This window comes from Boleophthalmus pectinirostris, unplaced genomic scaffold (genome assembly GCF_026225935.1).
Source record: "Boleophthalmus pectinirostris isolate CB_2022bp ecotype Guang Dong unplaced genomic scaffold, ASM2622593v1 HiC_scaffold_2, whole genome shotgun sequence".
Classification (NCBI taxonomy): domain Eukaryota; kingdom Metazoa; phylum Chordata; class Actinopteri; order Gobiiformes; family Gobiidae; genus Boleophthalmus; species Boleophthalmus pectinirostris.
The window spans coordinates 44449318-44465837 of record NW_026571152.1 but is presented as its reverse complement, the minus strand read 5'-3'; the positions used below and the strand labels follow the sequence as shown (position 1 = coordinate 44465837).

The following is a 16520-nucleotide window of genomic DNA, read 5'->3' as shown; positions in this document are numbered from 1 at the left end:
CGTTTTGCAGAATAAACCGTTTCTAGTCGGAACAGAATCGTGGCGTTCACTCGGAGGAGTAAACAAAGGCGCACAAACGCGTGGAAATGTGTTTTTATTCTCTTTTTTAACACCGTACAGTTAAACTCTCACTTTAGCAAACGTATAAAACCAAAACGAGTGTAACTGTGTTATTTGAAGAGCGGCAGCATCGCGCAGGGACGAGGTTTAATTGAAAAGTGCCGTTTCCGGTGGGTCCGTGTAAAATCTGCGTCTGTTTTGTTTTATTTGTTTATTTCTTCCACATTTTTAACTCTCAGTTTGATATTTTCTCGTTTTTCAGTCTAAGATCGTTTAAGGAGCAGGTTATCAGAGTCAGAAACTGGGGCACGCTCAGGTTTGGGTGTTTGGTGTAAATAAAATAGTGAAAAGAGCGTCAGTGTCGGAGAGAATCTGAGGGACTTTTTTGGGCTTTATTTGTTCCTCACAAACACGGATCTGTGTGTTTTGGCAAAACAAATCACAATTTATGCTCCTCTGTTCTGTTGGCGGGATCAGATTAGTCAAAAACTGTGATAGACCTGGTTTAGTCTTAGTTTAGACCTGATGAAGTCTTGTTTTAGTCCTAGTTTAGTCCTTTTTTAGACCTGGTTTAGTCTTGGTTTAGTCCTAGTTTACGCTTAGTTTAGTCCTGGTTTAGACCTGATGTAGTTCTGTTTTAATCCTGGTTTAGTCCTGGTTTTAGTTCTGGTTTAGTCTTAGTTTAGACCTGGTTTAGTCCTGGTTTAGACCTAATGTAATCCTTTTTTAATCTAAATTTAGATTTTATGTAGTCCTTTTTTAGTTCTGTTTTAGACCTGGTTTAGTCCTGGGTTTAGTCCTGGTTTAGTCCTGGTTTAGACCTGATTTAGTCCTGGTTTAGACCTGATATAGTCCCGTTTTAGTTCTAGTTTAGACCTGGTTTAGTCTTGTTTTAGTCCTGGAAATTTCTTGTATAAAATTGGGACAAATCAGTGTTTTTGTATATATCTGCTCAAAACTGGGACTGTCCCGGATAAATCTGGTCTCCTGAGATTTTATTACTTATTTTTCTATTTTATTTTGACTTGTACATTTACATTTATATAATTATGTTTTATTTCACTCCCGTCTCTTGCTCTTTTTTTTTTTTTACTTATTTAGAATTTATTATCACCATTTATATTTTTTACTCTTTGTTATTATTTTATATTGTGACGTGTGACTCCTGTGAACAAATCTAAATCTAATTAAGTCTAAATTGTGTTTTTTTTCCTCCACAGTGTCTCCGTGTTTCTGGCTCGTGTGTTTGTGAATCGTTTGTGTTTCGCCCGTGTCCCCGTCGTCCCGCCGCAGGACCATGCCCACCGTGGTGCTGATGGACGTGTCTCTGTCCATGACGCGTCCCGTGGCGCAGGACGGCAGCGAGGAGTTTCAGAGGAAGAACCTGGCCGTGCACGGGCTCAACATGCTCTTTGAACACATGGCCTCCAACTACCGCCTGGAGTTCACCGCGCTCATGGCCTTCTCCTCGCTGTGGGAGCTGCTGGTGCCGTTCACCCGGGATTACAATGCTCTGCAGGTGGGTACGGGGGGGGCACAGGGGGGCAGGTGGGCACAGGGGTTTAACACAGGAGAGACGACCGTGGCACAAACCATTTTAATTTAAATAATTCAGTCTCTTTGTCCCCTCATGTTCTTTCCTTTGTGTTCAGTTGATTTACTTTTAAACGGCCTAGATTCAGTTTCTACGGAAGCCGAGAGGGGCCACGACAAACTCAAACGCCTCAAAAAATACAAAAAGCCACAACAGAAATGACCACGGGACTCTATTTTAATGCAAACGCCGCAACAAACGCAAATGCCACAACACATTAAAAAGCCACAACCCCAAAAAAGCCACAACACACCAAAAAAAGCCACAACGGAAATGACCGCGGGACTCTATTTTAATGCAAACGCCACAACAAATACCAACGCCACAACACAAACGCAAATGCCACAACACATTAAAAAGCCGCAACACATTAAAAAGCCACAACGGAAGTGACCGCGGGACTCTATTTTCTGACGGACCGTTTCACGTTGTTGTGGCTTTTTTTTTTTGGTGTTGTGGCTTTTTTTTTTTTTGGTGTGTTGTGGCTTTTTTGGTGTTTGGTTTTTGTGTGTTGTGGCTTTTTTTGGTGTGTTGTGGCTTTTTTGGTGTGTTGTGGCTTTTTTTGGTTGTGGCTTTTTTTGGTTTGTTGTGGCTTTTTTTGGTGGTTTTGTATTTGTTGCGGCGTTTGCGTTTGTTGTGACCCCTCTCGGCTTCTGTAGTTTTCTGCTCTAATGTTCTGTTCTATTGTCGTTTATACTGAAACTCAAACTCCCACAATCCTCTGCTCTGATCTGTTCTAATTATGGATGTAACAATAACCGAAATATCGTGATATCGTAGCGTCAAAGTTCTCACAATAATATCGTGGATCATCACAATATATCGTATCACAACATCTCTTTGTTTAAATGAAGAGTTCTGGTGCAGAAACAAATAAAAAAAACACAGAGGAACTACATAGACCAGGGGTGGACAAACTACGGCCCGGGGACCAAATGCGGCCCTTTAATCTTTTTAATTCGGTCTGCTGAACTTGAATAATGATAATAATATAAATATTCTAATCTAAATCTTCTCTCGCGTCTGTAGGTCCAAAAAACACGACAGATAAAAGTGAAACTCTGAATATTTGTTCCTGCGAGTGTTAAAGGTTAAAGGTCACACACGACTCTGTTCTCGGGTCGTTTCCTCGTCGCGCTCGGACCTGGAGTCACATAAACCCTGCAAACTGAAAACACTCTGTTCCACCTCGTGATGTCATCATGTGGTGATACAAGAAGTGCTCCACCGTATTTTTAAACTCCACACACCTTCACTAGAATCATCTGGATCATTTCAGTCCTGGAGTCGCCGATCTCGACTGAACTAAAGGGAAAAGGAGCTGAGAACATAAAAAAAAAAAGACCCGACCACTTCATGACATCACAAGGTGGAACAGAGCGTTTGGAGCTTTGAAGATGTAACAGACTCAGAATAAAGACACACAAAAACAAACACAACTCCAGCTCTGTTTGAGGAGGAACATTAGAACACGTTTAAATCTCAGAGTCGTTTTGTGAGATTGAGCAGATTCAAAAGTGATTCAATAAAAAGTGATGTTTAAATAAAATTGTGTGTAAATGTTTTAAATTGTACCGCTCTGTTGTGTTCGCAGGAGGCTCTGAGTAATCTGGAGGATTATGATAAGACGTGTTTTGAGTCGGCGCTTCACGGCGTCAGTAACGTGGTGCAGCAGGAGTGGGGCAACGCCTGTCCCTGTCAGGTCTGTGGAGCGGAGAGCACAACACACTCACATCTCTGTCCAACTCTCATGACGTCAGCAAGAATCAGAGCAGCTTCAGCCAAAAGGAAAAGGTTTTAGTGAGTTTAGTGAGCATTTCTCCAAAAAACAAACTCCTAAAGTCATGTTTTTTATTCAGTAAGTTTCGAGTCTGAGGGTCACAGCTTTTCTTTTCTCACCACAACTTCCTGTATTTTTGTATTTTTGCATTTTTCTTATCGACTTTTTCCACAAACTGTCACTTGACTGATGCAAAACGATGATAAATATTTAGTGCAGGTTGTTTTTCCCTTTTGTAACTCACATAATTAAAAATAAACACTCACAGAGATCCAGAATCTATTTATTTTTAAAGAATAAAAAATATGATATTCTCTGTGACTTTCAGTAGATTTTTACTGATCACCAAATAGTTTCTCTCGTCGTCTCGAGCTGCTGCTGCAGGAGCAGATAAACCTGATCAGGACGAACTCGAATACATCAGGCCCAAATTTAATAATACAGAAAAGTGCATTTTAATAAAACACAAATTCATCAAATTAATCATTTCTTAAATAAATATAAACTGGCTCTGAGCAAAACAATTACCATTTTGTAACAGTAGAGGGCGCCAAGTCAATTTAAAAAATAGGCAATATTTTCATTATCAAATGATTTTAGACCAATTTAAGTCAAACAGAAGATCTGAAGTTTCTCAACTAATATTTCAGAGTTCTTGAGCAGACATAGTTTATTTATGGGTCGTTGCAAATTATTACCTCCGCCAAGGAGGTTATGTTTTTGCTGTTTGTTTGTTTGTTTGTTTGTCTGTTTGTTTGTTTGTTTGTCTGTTTGTTTGTTTGTCTGTTAGCAACATAACTCAAAAAGTTATGGACCGATTTTGATGAAATTTTCAGGATTTGTTGGAAATGTGAAAAGGAAGAAGTGATTTCATTTTGGGGCTGATCCGGAAGAAATCCTGGATTCTGGATCACTTTGAAATTTTAGTTAACATTGTGGTAAATGGGGCCAAAAATTTTGTTTCTCAATATCTGGGTTAATTATTGAAAAAAATATTATTCAACATTTCTCTCTCAACAAAACACGCAAAACTTTCAAATTGAAAATAAATATCGGCTACAAATCTGAACTGAGTTTGGAGATCGTCACACACACACAAATCGAAATTGCGATTTAATTTGGATTTACTCCACAGGGGAGTAAATCTGGATCAGGTTTGAGGCGTGACGTGGGGCCAGAACATTTAAAGCTTTAAAAACAAATAATACAATCTTAAAATCAACTCTAAAATGAACTGGAAGCCGACGCAAAGATGCTAAAATTGGGGGAATGTGCTCACGTTTTTTTTTTTTGGTTCCAATTAAAAGTCGTGCAGCAGAATTTTGGACCAAATGTAAAAGAGAAAGTGCGTGGAGGCTGATGTCGGACAAAAGAGAGCAGATAAAAGCACGACCTGTAAATATGAGCTTTAACCTGCACTATAAATGTGATTACACTGTAGTTTGTACAGTGTTGGGGAGTAACAGATTACAAGTACCAGAGTTATGTAATCAGAGTACAAATGATGAGTAACTGTATTCAGTTACAGTTACTGTTTCAGTGAGCTGTAATTAGATTACAGTTACTTTGTTGAAATAAATTGATTACACAGAGGGATTTTCCTTTTTTTTCGGTAATTTCACTCATTGCCGGACGCTAAATCAGGTCTTAAACCAGGTCTAAAACCAGGTCTAAAACCAAGTCTAAAACCAGGTCTAAACCAGGTCTAAAACCAGGTCTAAACCAGGTCTAAACCAGGTCTAAAACCAGGTCTAAAACCAGGTCTAAAACCAGTCTAAACCAGGTCTAAAACCAGGTCTAAACCAGGTCTAAAACCAGGTCTAAAACCAGGTCTAAACCAGGTCTAAAACCAGGTCTAAACCAGGTTTAAAACCAGGTCTAAACCAGGTCTAAAACTTTGTCTAAACCAGGTCTAAAACCGGGTCTAAACTAGGACTAAACCAGGTCTAAACCAGGTCTAAACCAGGTCTAAACCAGGTCTAAAACCAGGTCTAAACCAGGTCTAAAACCAGGTCTAAACCAGGTCTAAAACCAGGGTCTAAACCAGGTCTAAAACCAGGTCTAAAACCAGGTCTAAAACCAGGTCTAAACCAGGTCTAAAACCAGGTCTAAACCAGGTCTAAACCAGGTCTAAAACTCTAAAACCAGGTCTAAACCAGGTCTAAAACCAGGTCTAAACCAGGTCTAAAACCAGGTCTAAACCAGGTCTAAACCAGGTCTAAACCAGGTCTAAAACCAGGTCTAAACCAGGTCTAAAACCAGGTCTAAAACCGGGTCTAAACCAGGTCTAAAACCAGGTCTAAACCAGGTCTAAACCAGGTCTAAAACCAGGTCTAAACTAGGACTAAACCAGGATTAAAATCAGGTCTAAAATCAAATCTAAACAAGGACTAATCCAAGATTAAACCAGGTCTAAACCAGGACTAAACCAGGTCTAAACTATGTCTCAAACAGGATTTAACAGGACTAAATCCTGCTGTGTGGACGTGTTTGTTCGTTTTCTATCAATAATATTTTTTAATTTGGTTCAGTAAAGTTTGGGCTTTTTATTTTCTTTTATCAGACAAAACTTCTTATGTGAAGATTTCCTCGTCTTTGTTTCTCTACAGCAAATTAAGTAATCCAAAGTATTCAGATTACTTTACTCACTTTAAATAATTTAATGGATTACGTTACAAACTACATTTTGGTGTGTGTAATCTGTAATCTGTAGGGGATTACATTTTAAAAGTCACCTTCATGTACTCTGAGCCTTGTCCGTTCACACGTTTGTCGTCCTCGTGGTGATTCCGCTCGTGTCCAGCAGATGGTGCTGGTGACCGACGGTTCTCTGGGGATCGGGAAAGGTTCTCTCCGTCACTCGCTCCAAACCCTCAAACTCCACGGAGAAGACAAGAAGTTCCCTCTGCCGTTTCCTTTCCCGACTAAACTCTACGTGATGTGTGTGGCCAACGCAGAGGAGGTAAAACTACAACTGTGTGAAAAAAACTACAACTGTGTGTGAAAAACTACAACTGTGTGAAAAAAACAACTAAAAAAACACAACTGTGTGAAAAAAACTACAACTGTGTGTGAAAAAACTACAACTGTGTGTGAAAAAACTACAACTGTGTGAAAAAAACTACAACTGTGTGTGAAAAACTACAACTGTGTGTGAAAAAACTACAACTGTGTGTGAAAAACTACAACTGTGTGTGAAAAAACTACAACTGTGTGTGTAAAAAACTACAACTGTGTGTGAAAAAACTACAACTGTGTGTGTGAAAAACTACAACTGTGTGTGAAAAAAACTACAACTGTGTGTGGAAAAACTACAACTGTGTGTGAAAAACTACAACTGTGTGTGTGAAAAACTACAACTGTGTGTGTGAAAAACTACAACTGTTGTGTGAAAAACTACAACTGTGTGTGTGAAAAACTACAACTGTGTGTGAAAAACTACAACTGTGTGTGAAAAAACTACAACTGTGTGTCTGTGTTTGTGTGCATGTGTGCGTTTACATGTGATTGTGTGTTTGTGTACATATGTGTGTTTGTGTACATGTGTATGTGTGCGTTAGTGTGTTTATGATTGTGTGTTTGTGTGTAACAGTTACAGATGACAGACTCGATGTTTGTGTGTGTTATGTGTTTGTGTACATGTGTGTGTTTGTGTGTTGTGTGTTGTGTTACATGTGTGTGTGTTTTTGTTGTTTATGATTGTGTGTGTGTGTTTATGATTGTGTTTTGTGTGTAACAGTTACAGATGACAGACTCGATGTTTGTGTTGTTGTGTGTTTGTGTACATGTGTGTTGTGTGTGTGTGTGTGTGTGTGTGTGTTTGTGTGTTTGTGTGTAACAGTTACAGATGACAGACTCGATGTTTGTGTGTGTTGTGTGTTTGTGTACATGTGTGTGTTGTGTGTGTTTGTGTGTTTATGATTGTGTGTTTGTGTGTTTATGATTGTGTGTTTGTGTGTAACAGTTACAGATGACAGACTCGATGTTTGTGTGTGTTTGTGTACATGTGTGTGTTTGTGTGTGTGTGTTTGTTTGTGTGTTTATGATTGTGTGTGTGTTTGTGTGTTTATGTTTGTGTGTAACAGTTACAGACGACAGACTCGATGTTTGTGTGTGTTGTGTGTTTGTGTTTGTTTGTGTGTTTATGATTGTGTGTTTGTGTACGTATGTGTGTGTGTTTTTGTGTTTATGATTGTGTGTTTGTGTGTTTATGATTGTGTGTTTGTGTGTAACAGTTACAGATGACAGACTCGATGTTTGTGTGTGTTGTGTGTTTGTGTACATGTGTGTGTTGTGTGTGTTTGTGTGTTTATGATTGTGTGTTTGTGTACATGTGTGTGTTGTGTGTGTTTGTGTGTTTATGATTGTGTGTTTGTGTGTTTATGATTGTGTGTTTGTGTGTTACAGTTACAGATGACAGACTCGATGTTTGTGTGTGTTGTGTGTTTGTGTACATGTGTGTGTTGTGTGTGTTTGTGTGTTTATGATTGTGTGTTTGTGTGTTTATGATTGTGTGTTTGTGTGTAACAGTTACAGATGACAGACTCGATGTTTGTGTGTGTTGTGTGTTTGTGTACATGTGTGTGTTTGTGTGTGTGTGTTTGTTTGTGTGTTTATGATTGTGTGTGTGTGTGTGTGTGATTGTGTGTTTGTGTGTTTATGATTGTGTGTTTGTGTACGTGTGTGTTTGTGTGTTTATGATTGTGTGTTTGTGTGTTTGTGTGTAACAGTTACAGATGACAGACTCGATGTTTGTGTGTGTTGTGTGTTTGTGTACGTGTGTGTGTGTGTTGTGTGTTTGTGTACATGTGTGTGTTGTGTGTGTGTGTGTGTGTGCGTTTGTGTGTTTATGATTGTGTGTTTGTGTGTAACAGTTACAGATGACAGACTCGATGTTTGTGTGTGTTGTGTGTTTGTGTACATGTGTGTGTTTGTGTGTGTTGTGTGTTTGTGTACATGTGTGTGTTGTGTGTGTGTGTGTGCGTTTGTGTGTTTATGATTGTGTGTTTGTGTGTAACAGTTACAGATGACAGACTCGATGTTTGTGTGTGTTTGTGTACATGTGTGTGTTTGTGTGTGTTGTGTGTTTGTGTACATGTGTGTGTGTTGTGTTGTGTGTGTTTGTGTGTTTATGATTGTGTGTTTGTGTGTAACAGTTACAGACGACAGACTCGATGTTTGTGTGTGTTGTGTGTTTGTGTACGTGTGTTTGTGTGTGTTGTGTGTGTTTATGATTGTGTGTTTGTGTGTTTATGATTGTGTGTTGTGTGTTACAGTTACAGATGACAGACTCGATGTTTGTGTGTGTTGTGTGTTTGTGTACATGTGTGTGTTATGTGTTTGTGTACATGTGTGTGTTGTGTGTGTTTGTGTGTTTATGATTGTGTGTTTGTGTACATGTGTGTGTTTGTGTGTGTGTTTGTGTGTTTATGATGTTGTGTGTTTGTGTGTTTGTGTGATTGTGTGTTTGTGTGTTTATGATTGTGTGTTTTGTGTGTTACAGTTACAGATGACAGATTCGATGTTTGTGTGTGTTATGTGTTTGTGTACATGTGTGTGTTGTGTGTTTGTGTACATACGTGTGTGTTGTGTGTGTGTTTATGATTGTGTGTTTGTGTGTAACAGTTACAGATGACAGACTTGATGTTTGTGTGTGTTGTGTGTTTGTGTACATGTGTTGTGTGTTTATGATTGTGTGTTTGTGTACATATGTGTGTGTTTATGATTGTGTGTTTGTGTGTTTATGATTGTGTGTTTGTGTGTTACAGTTACAGATGACAGACTCGATGTTTGTGTGTGTTATGTGTTTGTGTACATGTGTGTGTTGTGTGTGTGTGTGTGTTGTGTGTTTGTGTGTTTGTGTGTTTGTGTGTTTGTGATGTGTTGTTTGTGTGTTACAGTTACAGATGACAGATTCGATGTTTGTGTGTGTTGTGTGTTTGTGTACATGTGTGTGTTGTGTGTGTGTGTGTGTTTGTGTGTTTATGATTGTGTGTTTGTGTGTTTATGATTGTGTGTTTGTGTGTTACAGTTACAGATGACAGATTCGATGTTTGTGTGTGTTATGTGTTTGTGTACATGTGTGTGTGTGTGTGTGTGTTTGTGTGTTTATAATTGTGTGTTTGTGTGTTTATGATTGTGTGTTTGTGTGTTTATGATTGTGTGTTTGTGTGTAACAGTTACAGATGACAGATTCGATGTTTGTGTGTGTTTATGATTGTGTGTGTGTGTGTGTTTGTGTGTTTATGATTGTGTGTTTGTGTGTAACAGTTACAGATGACAGATTCGATGGAGAACCTGGAGGAGCTTCTGCGTCTGAGTGGAGGAGACGGGCAGATCTTCACGGTGGAGGGACAGTTGTGTATGAAGAGCGTCCAGGCCATGTTTGGGTGAGACTTGATCTCAGAGCTGAGGTCTCCAACCACTTTTCCTCTGCTGAGCTCCTCGACAAACGAAAACGTCACAGAGCTGCTCAGTTTAGACGACAAAAAAGAAAAGAGCCTCATGTGGGAACAGTTTGATGCCCATAAAACATCAACACAATTATTATCCATTTATTAGTGCACAAAGATAGTTAATAATTATACAGTGGTAACAGACATTTGAACTAAATTATTTTTTATTTTTTCAGCACAATAAGTATAATTCATAAATCCCTTGGTGAGTTACTTTGAGTTACCTGTAGGTGGAGAGAGCTACACGTAACTCCAGAGGCACTGGTTGGAGACCCCTGATCTACAGTGTGTTGGTATTTTTGAGAGTTTGGGTGAAAACAAGAAGAATTAACAACCAAAAGTGACAATTTAACACAAATTTAACACTAAACAAAAATCCTACATTTGCATAATCGGTATGTTTATGTCAAACTGACTCTGAACTTTAATCCATGTTCTGATGTTCTAGTGTTCCTGGTCACACACAGAGCTGGAGTTGTGTTTGTTTGAGTCTTTATTATGAGTTTGTTTTCATCTCCAAACGCTCTGCTCCACCTTGTGATGTCATGAAGTGGCAGTTTTCAAGTTCTCAGCTCCTTTTCCCTTTAGTTCAGTCGAGATCAGCAACTCCAGGACTGAAAAAATGATCCAAATGATTCTAGTGCTTCTAGTGTGTGGAGTTTAAAAACACAGTGGAGCACTTTCTGTATCACCACATGATGACATCACAAGGTGGAACAGAGTGTGTTAAACGTGTGAATGAAACAAAACCCAACTCCAGGTCTGTGTGTGACCAGGAAACCACATTAGAACCTTTAAAAACCTGTTTCATTTCTGTCTAGATTCTTGTTTCACGTGTTTATTTGTTTGGCTTTTATTTTGTTGTTAAAGTATTTTTGTTTGTGATTTCTGTTCCGGTTTAAATCACAGAAAGCTGATCGACCACGCCTACTCCCCGTTCCACGCCGTCCTTCACTGTGGAAACCTGTCGTCGGACGTTCAGGTGTTTCCTCGTCCTGAGCCCATCATCGTGGACGAGGAGGTGGAGCCGATGCCCCGAAGCGTCAGCTCAGGTCAGACTCAGGATCAGAACAACTCCGTCACGTCAGAGATTCTGCAGAGTTATTTACAGTTCTGTTTAATGTTTAATATGTTTTTTGTTTTTGTTTTTTAGATCTGGAGATTGTTGGATTCGTTGAAATCGCCGACATCGCGAGTCCTCCTGTTATTTCCAGACACTTGGTTTTGCCGATCGCCGTAAACAAAGGTCAGAGTGAGTTCAGTCCTCACAACGATCTATAAAACAATAATATTTAATACAGATTAAATGATGTTAAACTGCAGGTTTCTGTTCTAATACGGTGAGATCTTGGTGTTGTGCTCTTTTGTTTGAGGAGGTTTGTAACTCACGTAATAAAAAATAAGCACTTACAGAGACCCAGATGGCGCCCTCTACTGTTTAAACATGGTAATTGTTTTTGCTAAAGCTACAACAATCAGGGGCCAGAGAGTCAGAGCCAGTTTATATCTATTTAAAAAATGATAAATTTGATGAATTTGTGTTTTATTAAAATTCACTTTGATGTATTATTAAATTTGGGCCTGATGTCTTTGAGTTCGTCCTGATCAGGTTTATCCGCTCCTGCAGCAGCGGCTCGAGACGACGAGAGAAACTATTTTGTGATCACTAAAAATCTGTTGAAAGTCAATCACTTTTTTTTTTTTTCTTTAAAAATAAATAGATAAAGGCAAATTCTGGATCTTGGCGAGTGCTTATTTTTTATGATGTGAGTTACAAATCTCCTGAAGAGGGAACAACACTTGGGTCTGATCACAAACAGAAATGACTGCAGCCGTGAATTTCTCTTTTGGAGATTTTCATGGTAAAATTCAACATGATCAAAAGTCAAACGTGTGTCCTGCCCGAGTCTGAGTCTGAGAGTCTGAGAGTCTGAGAGTCTGAGAGTCTGAGAGTCTGAGAGTCTGAGAGTCTGAGAGTCTGAGAGTCTGAGAGTCTGAGAGTCTGAGAGTCTGACATCCTGACATCCTCACAGTCTGGACCCTGAAACACACTGACAGTCCAGACATGTTCTGGAATAAACAGACGTGAGTGGCTTTGGGCAGATCTGCTCCGTGTGACATCTGCATTTACATAAAGTTTTATTTTTGTGCGTTTATGTGCTCACATGTTTGGACAGGGACACATTAGAGTTTAAGTTCTAAGTCAGTAAGTCAGCCTTTCTTTATACAGCACCTTTCACAGATTAAAAAAAAAGACAAAGTGCTTCACAGAACAAAGAACAACATGAACAAGAACAGAGGAATTACTCTGTCAACTAAAAGCTCGTCTACAGAGCCGAGTCTGTCTCGAACCCGGGGACATTCCATAATTTGGGGGCCACTGCCTGAAAGTTCACATCCCCCCAGTTTTAAATCTGTTTTTTGGTGTAGGGGCAGTGAGTCCCTGATGTTCTGGGGCCTGTTCGTTTAAAGCTCTGTGTCGCTGCTCTGGTGTTTGCCCCATGAAAACTCAAATCAGGACAGACAGAGAAAATGTCTCTGAGTCCAGTCAAGCAGTAACGGAGGGAAACAGATTTTTGACATTCAAATGTCTCTTATTCAGAAACTAGAGGAACTATTGAAATAAGTAAAGTATCAGAATGTAGGAAAGAGTTACACTCCAACAGGGTCAAGTTAAACCTGTGAGATTTTTTCAAGTTGTTGACAAAATATTTAAAAACTCATGTCGGTAACGGAGGGAATGAAATATGCAGCACTTTTTGGTCAATAAATCCAAACAGTGAAAACTCTTGGTTCTCACTTCCATATCCTTAACAAACTGGTTTGAATATTTGCTTCATATAGTTTTCTACCATATGGTACAAGATTAGGTTGAAAAACCTCTGACTTTTTGACTCATGAGATTTTTTATTAAGAAAGATCATGGTAACGGAGGGAAAAGTAACGGAGGGAAAATTGTACAAACAAGTAGAAGGTGCAGGATTTTACATCATTTGTCGCTTTTTTCTTCTGAAAACTTTAATATTACTTCAAAATGAAAGGAAACTATTTCTATAAAATATGTCAGTCCTTCCAAGAACATTTTTATCATTTTAAATACTTTTTTTTTTTTTTTAATCCTGTCCCTTCATCAACAGTTCAAAGATGGAATAACACAAGATATGATGAAATACAAACATTTATTTACATGATTTTCAGGTCTTTGAAATTTGGGAAATAATTTTTGTTCCATGTTTCATTCATGGTCTGTTTAAAACGGATGGAAAATGGTACAGAAAAAAGGTCAACAGTTTGATAAACTAGAGTACATATGTATCTGTTGAATACACTTTTATATCAGATGAATTAACTTGAATTTTTGTCTTGTTGTTTACTTCTGCTTGACTGGGCCCCTCACATTTACATAAACACCTTTAAATAAATGCAGAAAACAGTAGATTTACAGTGTTTGCAGATACATCACCAGCAGGAGTTAAGTTACGCTTCTTTAATTTGACGTCTTTTTCTTTACACCTTTTTCTATGTTTCTCTCTATCGTCATTTCTCTCTTTTGTGGCTACTATTTCTCACTCTGTTTATTTCCAGAACGTAACGGTAAATCGTTTTTTCAAAGAAAATATCAAATGAATAACTGTGGTGTCCTGACACCTCTGACTTATCACCCTGAAAATAAATATAGAGACATTATCGTCACCTACACTCTGTAAGTACAAACCAGGATTTAGCAATGAACTCATAGTTTAACAGGAAACCAGAGCAGTGAAGATAAAACTGGTGCGACGTGAGTTCTCCTGTAGCTCCTGTTAAAAATATCACAGCTGCGTTTTGTACAAATGTAGAAGCGATAAAACAAGTAAAAAGAGAATTACAGAAATCTAAACGAGATGAATTAAAAGAGTGAACAATCATTTCTAGATCAGCGTTGGAGAAACTTGGTCTGAGTTTAGTGAAGTTCTGAAGATGATAAAAACAGTAGAAACTGATTCTACTCACCCATTTTTATACATATTTACACCTGCAAGCAGTGTTGTGGAGTAACAGATTACATGTACCGGAGTTATGTAATCAGAGTACAAATGATGAGTAACTGTATTCAGTTAGTTACTGTTTCAATGAGTAGTAATTGGATTACAGTTACTTTGTTGAAATAAATGGATTACACAGAGGAATTTTCCTGTTTTTACATTTGGGGCTATATCCCTTTTTTTTTTCTGTAATTCCACTCATTGCCAGACAATAAACCAGATCTAAACCAGGTCTAAACCAGGTCTAAACCAGGTCTAAACCAGGACTGAACCAGGTCTAAACCAGGTCTAAACCAGGCCTAAACCAGGTCTAAACCAGGACTGAACCAGGTCTAAACCAGGTCTAAACCAGGTCTAAACCAGGTCTAAACCAGGTCTAAACCAGGACTGAACCAGGTCTAAACCAGGTCTAAACCAGGACTAAACCAGGACTGAACCAGGTCTAAACCAGGTCTAAACCAGGACTGAACCAGGTCTAAACCAGGCCTAAACCAGGTCTAAACCAGGTCTAAACCAGGACTAAACCAGGTCTAAAACCAGGTCTAAACCAGGTCTAAACCAGGTCTAAACCAGGACTGAAACCAGGTCTAAACCAGGACTAAACCAGGTCTAAACCAGGACTGAACCAGGTCTAAACCTAAACCAGGTCTAAACCAGGTCTAAACCAGGTCTAAACAGGCCTAAACCAGGTCTAAACCAGGTCTAAACCAGGACTGAACCAGGTCTAAACCAGGACTAAACCAGGTCTAAACCAGGCTAAACCAGGACTGAACCAGGTCTAAACCAGGCCTAAACCAGGACTGAACCAGGTCTAAACCAGGACTAAACCAGGTCTAAACCAGGTCTAAACAGGTCTAAAAACAGGACTACATAAGGCCTAAACCAGGACTAAACCAGGTCTAAACCAGGACTAAACCAGGTCTAAACAGGTCTAAAACCAGGTCTAAACTAGGTCTAAACCAGGACTAAACCAGGTCTAAACCAGGACTAAACCAGGTCTAAACTAGGTCTAAACTAGGACTGAACCGAGGACTAAACCAAAATTGAACCGCACAGTGACAAAAAATGTTCAGTTTTTTAGATTAACTAATTTAGTTTCATAAAAGAGACAATTCATGGAGACTTTTCAGCTGGTTCTTCTCAAACTACAGACTACAGCGTACAGCAATTTACAGTGTAGGTTAAAGCTCCTGTATCACACAAACCTGACTCTTGTGAGGTGTGTGGAGTTTAAAAACACAGTGGAGCACTTCCTGTATCACCACGTGACATCACAGGGTGGAACAGAGTGTTTTGAGTTTGAGAACAGAACCTAAATGTGCAGGTTTGTGAGTTAAACGTGTGAATGAGGAAACAGCTTTTTGACACAGTGTAAAAGTGTCATTAAAGCCACAGATTAACGACAGGATGTTTTTGTCATTTCTCGTTTGCCCACTAAATATTTATCATCGTTTTACATCAGTCAAGTGACAGTTTGTGGAAAAAGTCGATAAGAAAAATGTAAAAATAGAGGAAGTTGTGGTGAGGTGTAAAACGGAAAAGCTGTGACCCTCAGACTCGAAACTTACTGAAAAAAACACAACTCTGTGTGTTTGGTTTTTGGAGAAAAGCAGCGTTAAACTCACTAAAACATAAAAGTTGAACAGAGATGTGAGTGAGTTGTGCTCTCCGCTCCACAGACCTGACAGGGACAGGCGCTGCCCCACGTCTTATCATACCGGAAAATACCAAATAAGAGCCGGGACGTTTATTTGTTTCCCAAACTTTTTTTTTTCTGGGGATCCATATTTTAAAAGTCACAAACCTTCGCGTCAAAGTCCATCGACATTATTCATAAATGACAAAATAAATTTGGATTTTTTTCATTGTTGAACATTAATGAGGATATTTTATTGTGACTGACTGATCGTGTCTCTGAACAATAATATTAATATTCCTCAGTCATCAGAGTTTCCCACAGAAAATTGGTTTGGTGAGGCGGTGCTGTTGAAAAAATGCAGAGCTGAGGTGTGGAGCCTAGTGACGGGCATTCGATGAAATTTTCTTAATTGATCGTCGGGAGAATTAACGTTCGATTATCGATTAATCATTAATGTTTTTATATTAAAATGATCATCATCATTATTACTATCTGCACTAATCTGCATAAATAAATTCAACTTTATGACATATAAACATAACGACTCTAGAGCCACATCAGCTGTTTGACATTATAAATTCAGTTTTGTACAAGTCTCACAGAAACTAAGCTTAAAACCACATGACTCATTTGCATAAACTAAGTGAAGGGGGGAAAAAATGGAATATAGGTTAGTGTGACCAGATTTACGTTTGTCAAAACCAGGACAGCGTACGGCGGGAGGGGGGCGGGGCCTCGTCATCCACATTGAGCGACTCTCACCTGGAAAAACCTTTTCAAATCCTGGTTAAATCCACATTTGTGCTTCGGTTCGTTACAGACTGACCCACTGTTTGTGTCTCGCTCCTTCTGATGCAGAGACACATGTACACACCTGTTTGGTCACACTACACTAAGCAAAGCAACCTACATTCGGTTTGTTGATTCAAAATGGACATAATCAATGAAATTCTTAATGATCAATTAA

At 38.9% G+C, this 16520-nt stretch overlaps 1 protein-coding gene across 1 annotated transcript in view; it reads left to right on the top strand.

The window, feature by feature from the left end:
- The first annotated feature begins 14 nt into the window (after positions 1-14).
- Positions 15-16520, top strand: part of ints14 (integrator complex subunit 14) — a 26863-nt gene continuing 10357 nt past the window's right edge. The window contains exons 1-7 of the mRNA XM_055155727.1: positions 15-230; positions 1281-1579; positions 3249-3356; positions 6241-6396; positions 9705-9823; positions 10799-10941; positions 11043-11135. Of these exons, the coding sequence (XP_055011702.1) occupies positions 1358-1579; positions 3249-3356; positions 6241-6396; positions 9705-9823; positions 10799-10941; positions 11043-11135 (841 nt within the window). The 5' untranslated portion in view covers positions 15-230; positions 1281-1357. The remainder of the gene's footprint in view (positions 231-1280; positions 1580-3248; positions 3357-6240; positions 6397-9704; positions 9824-10798; positions 10942-11042; positions 11136-16520) is intronic.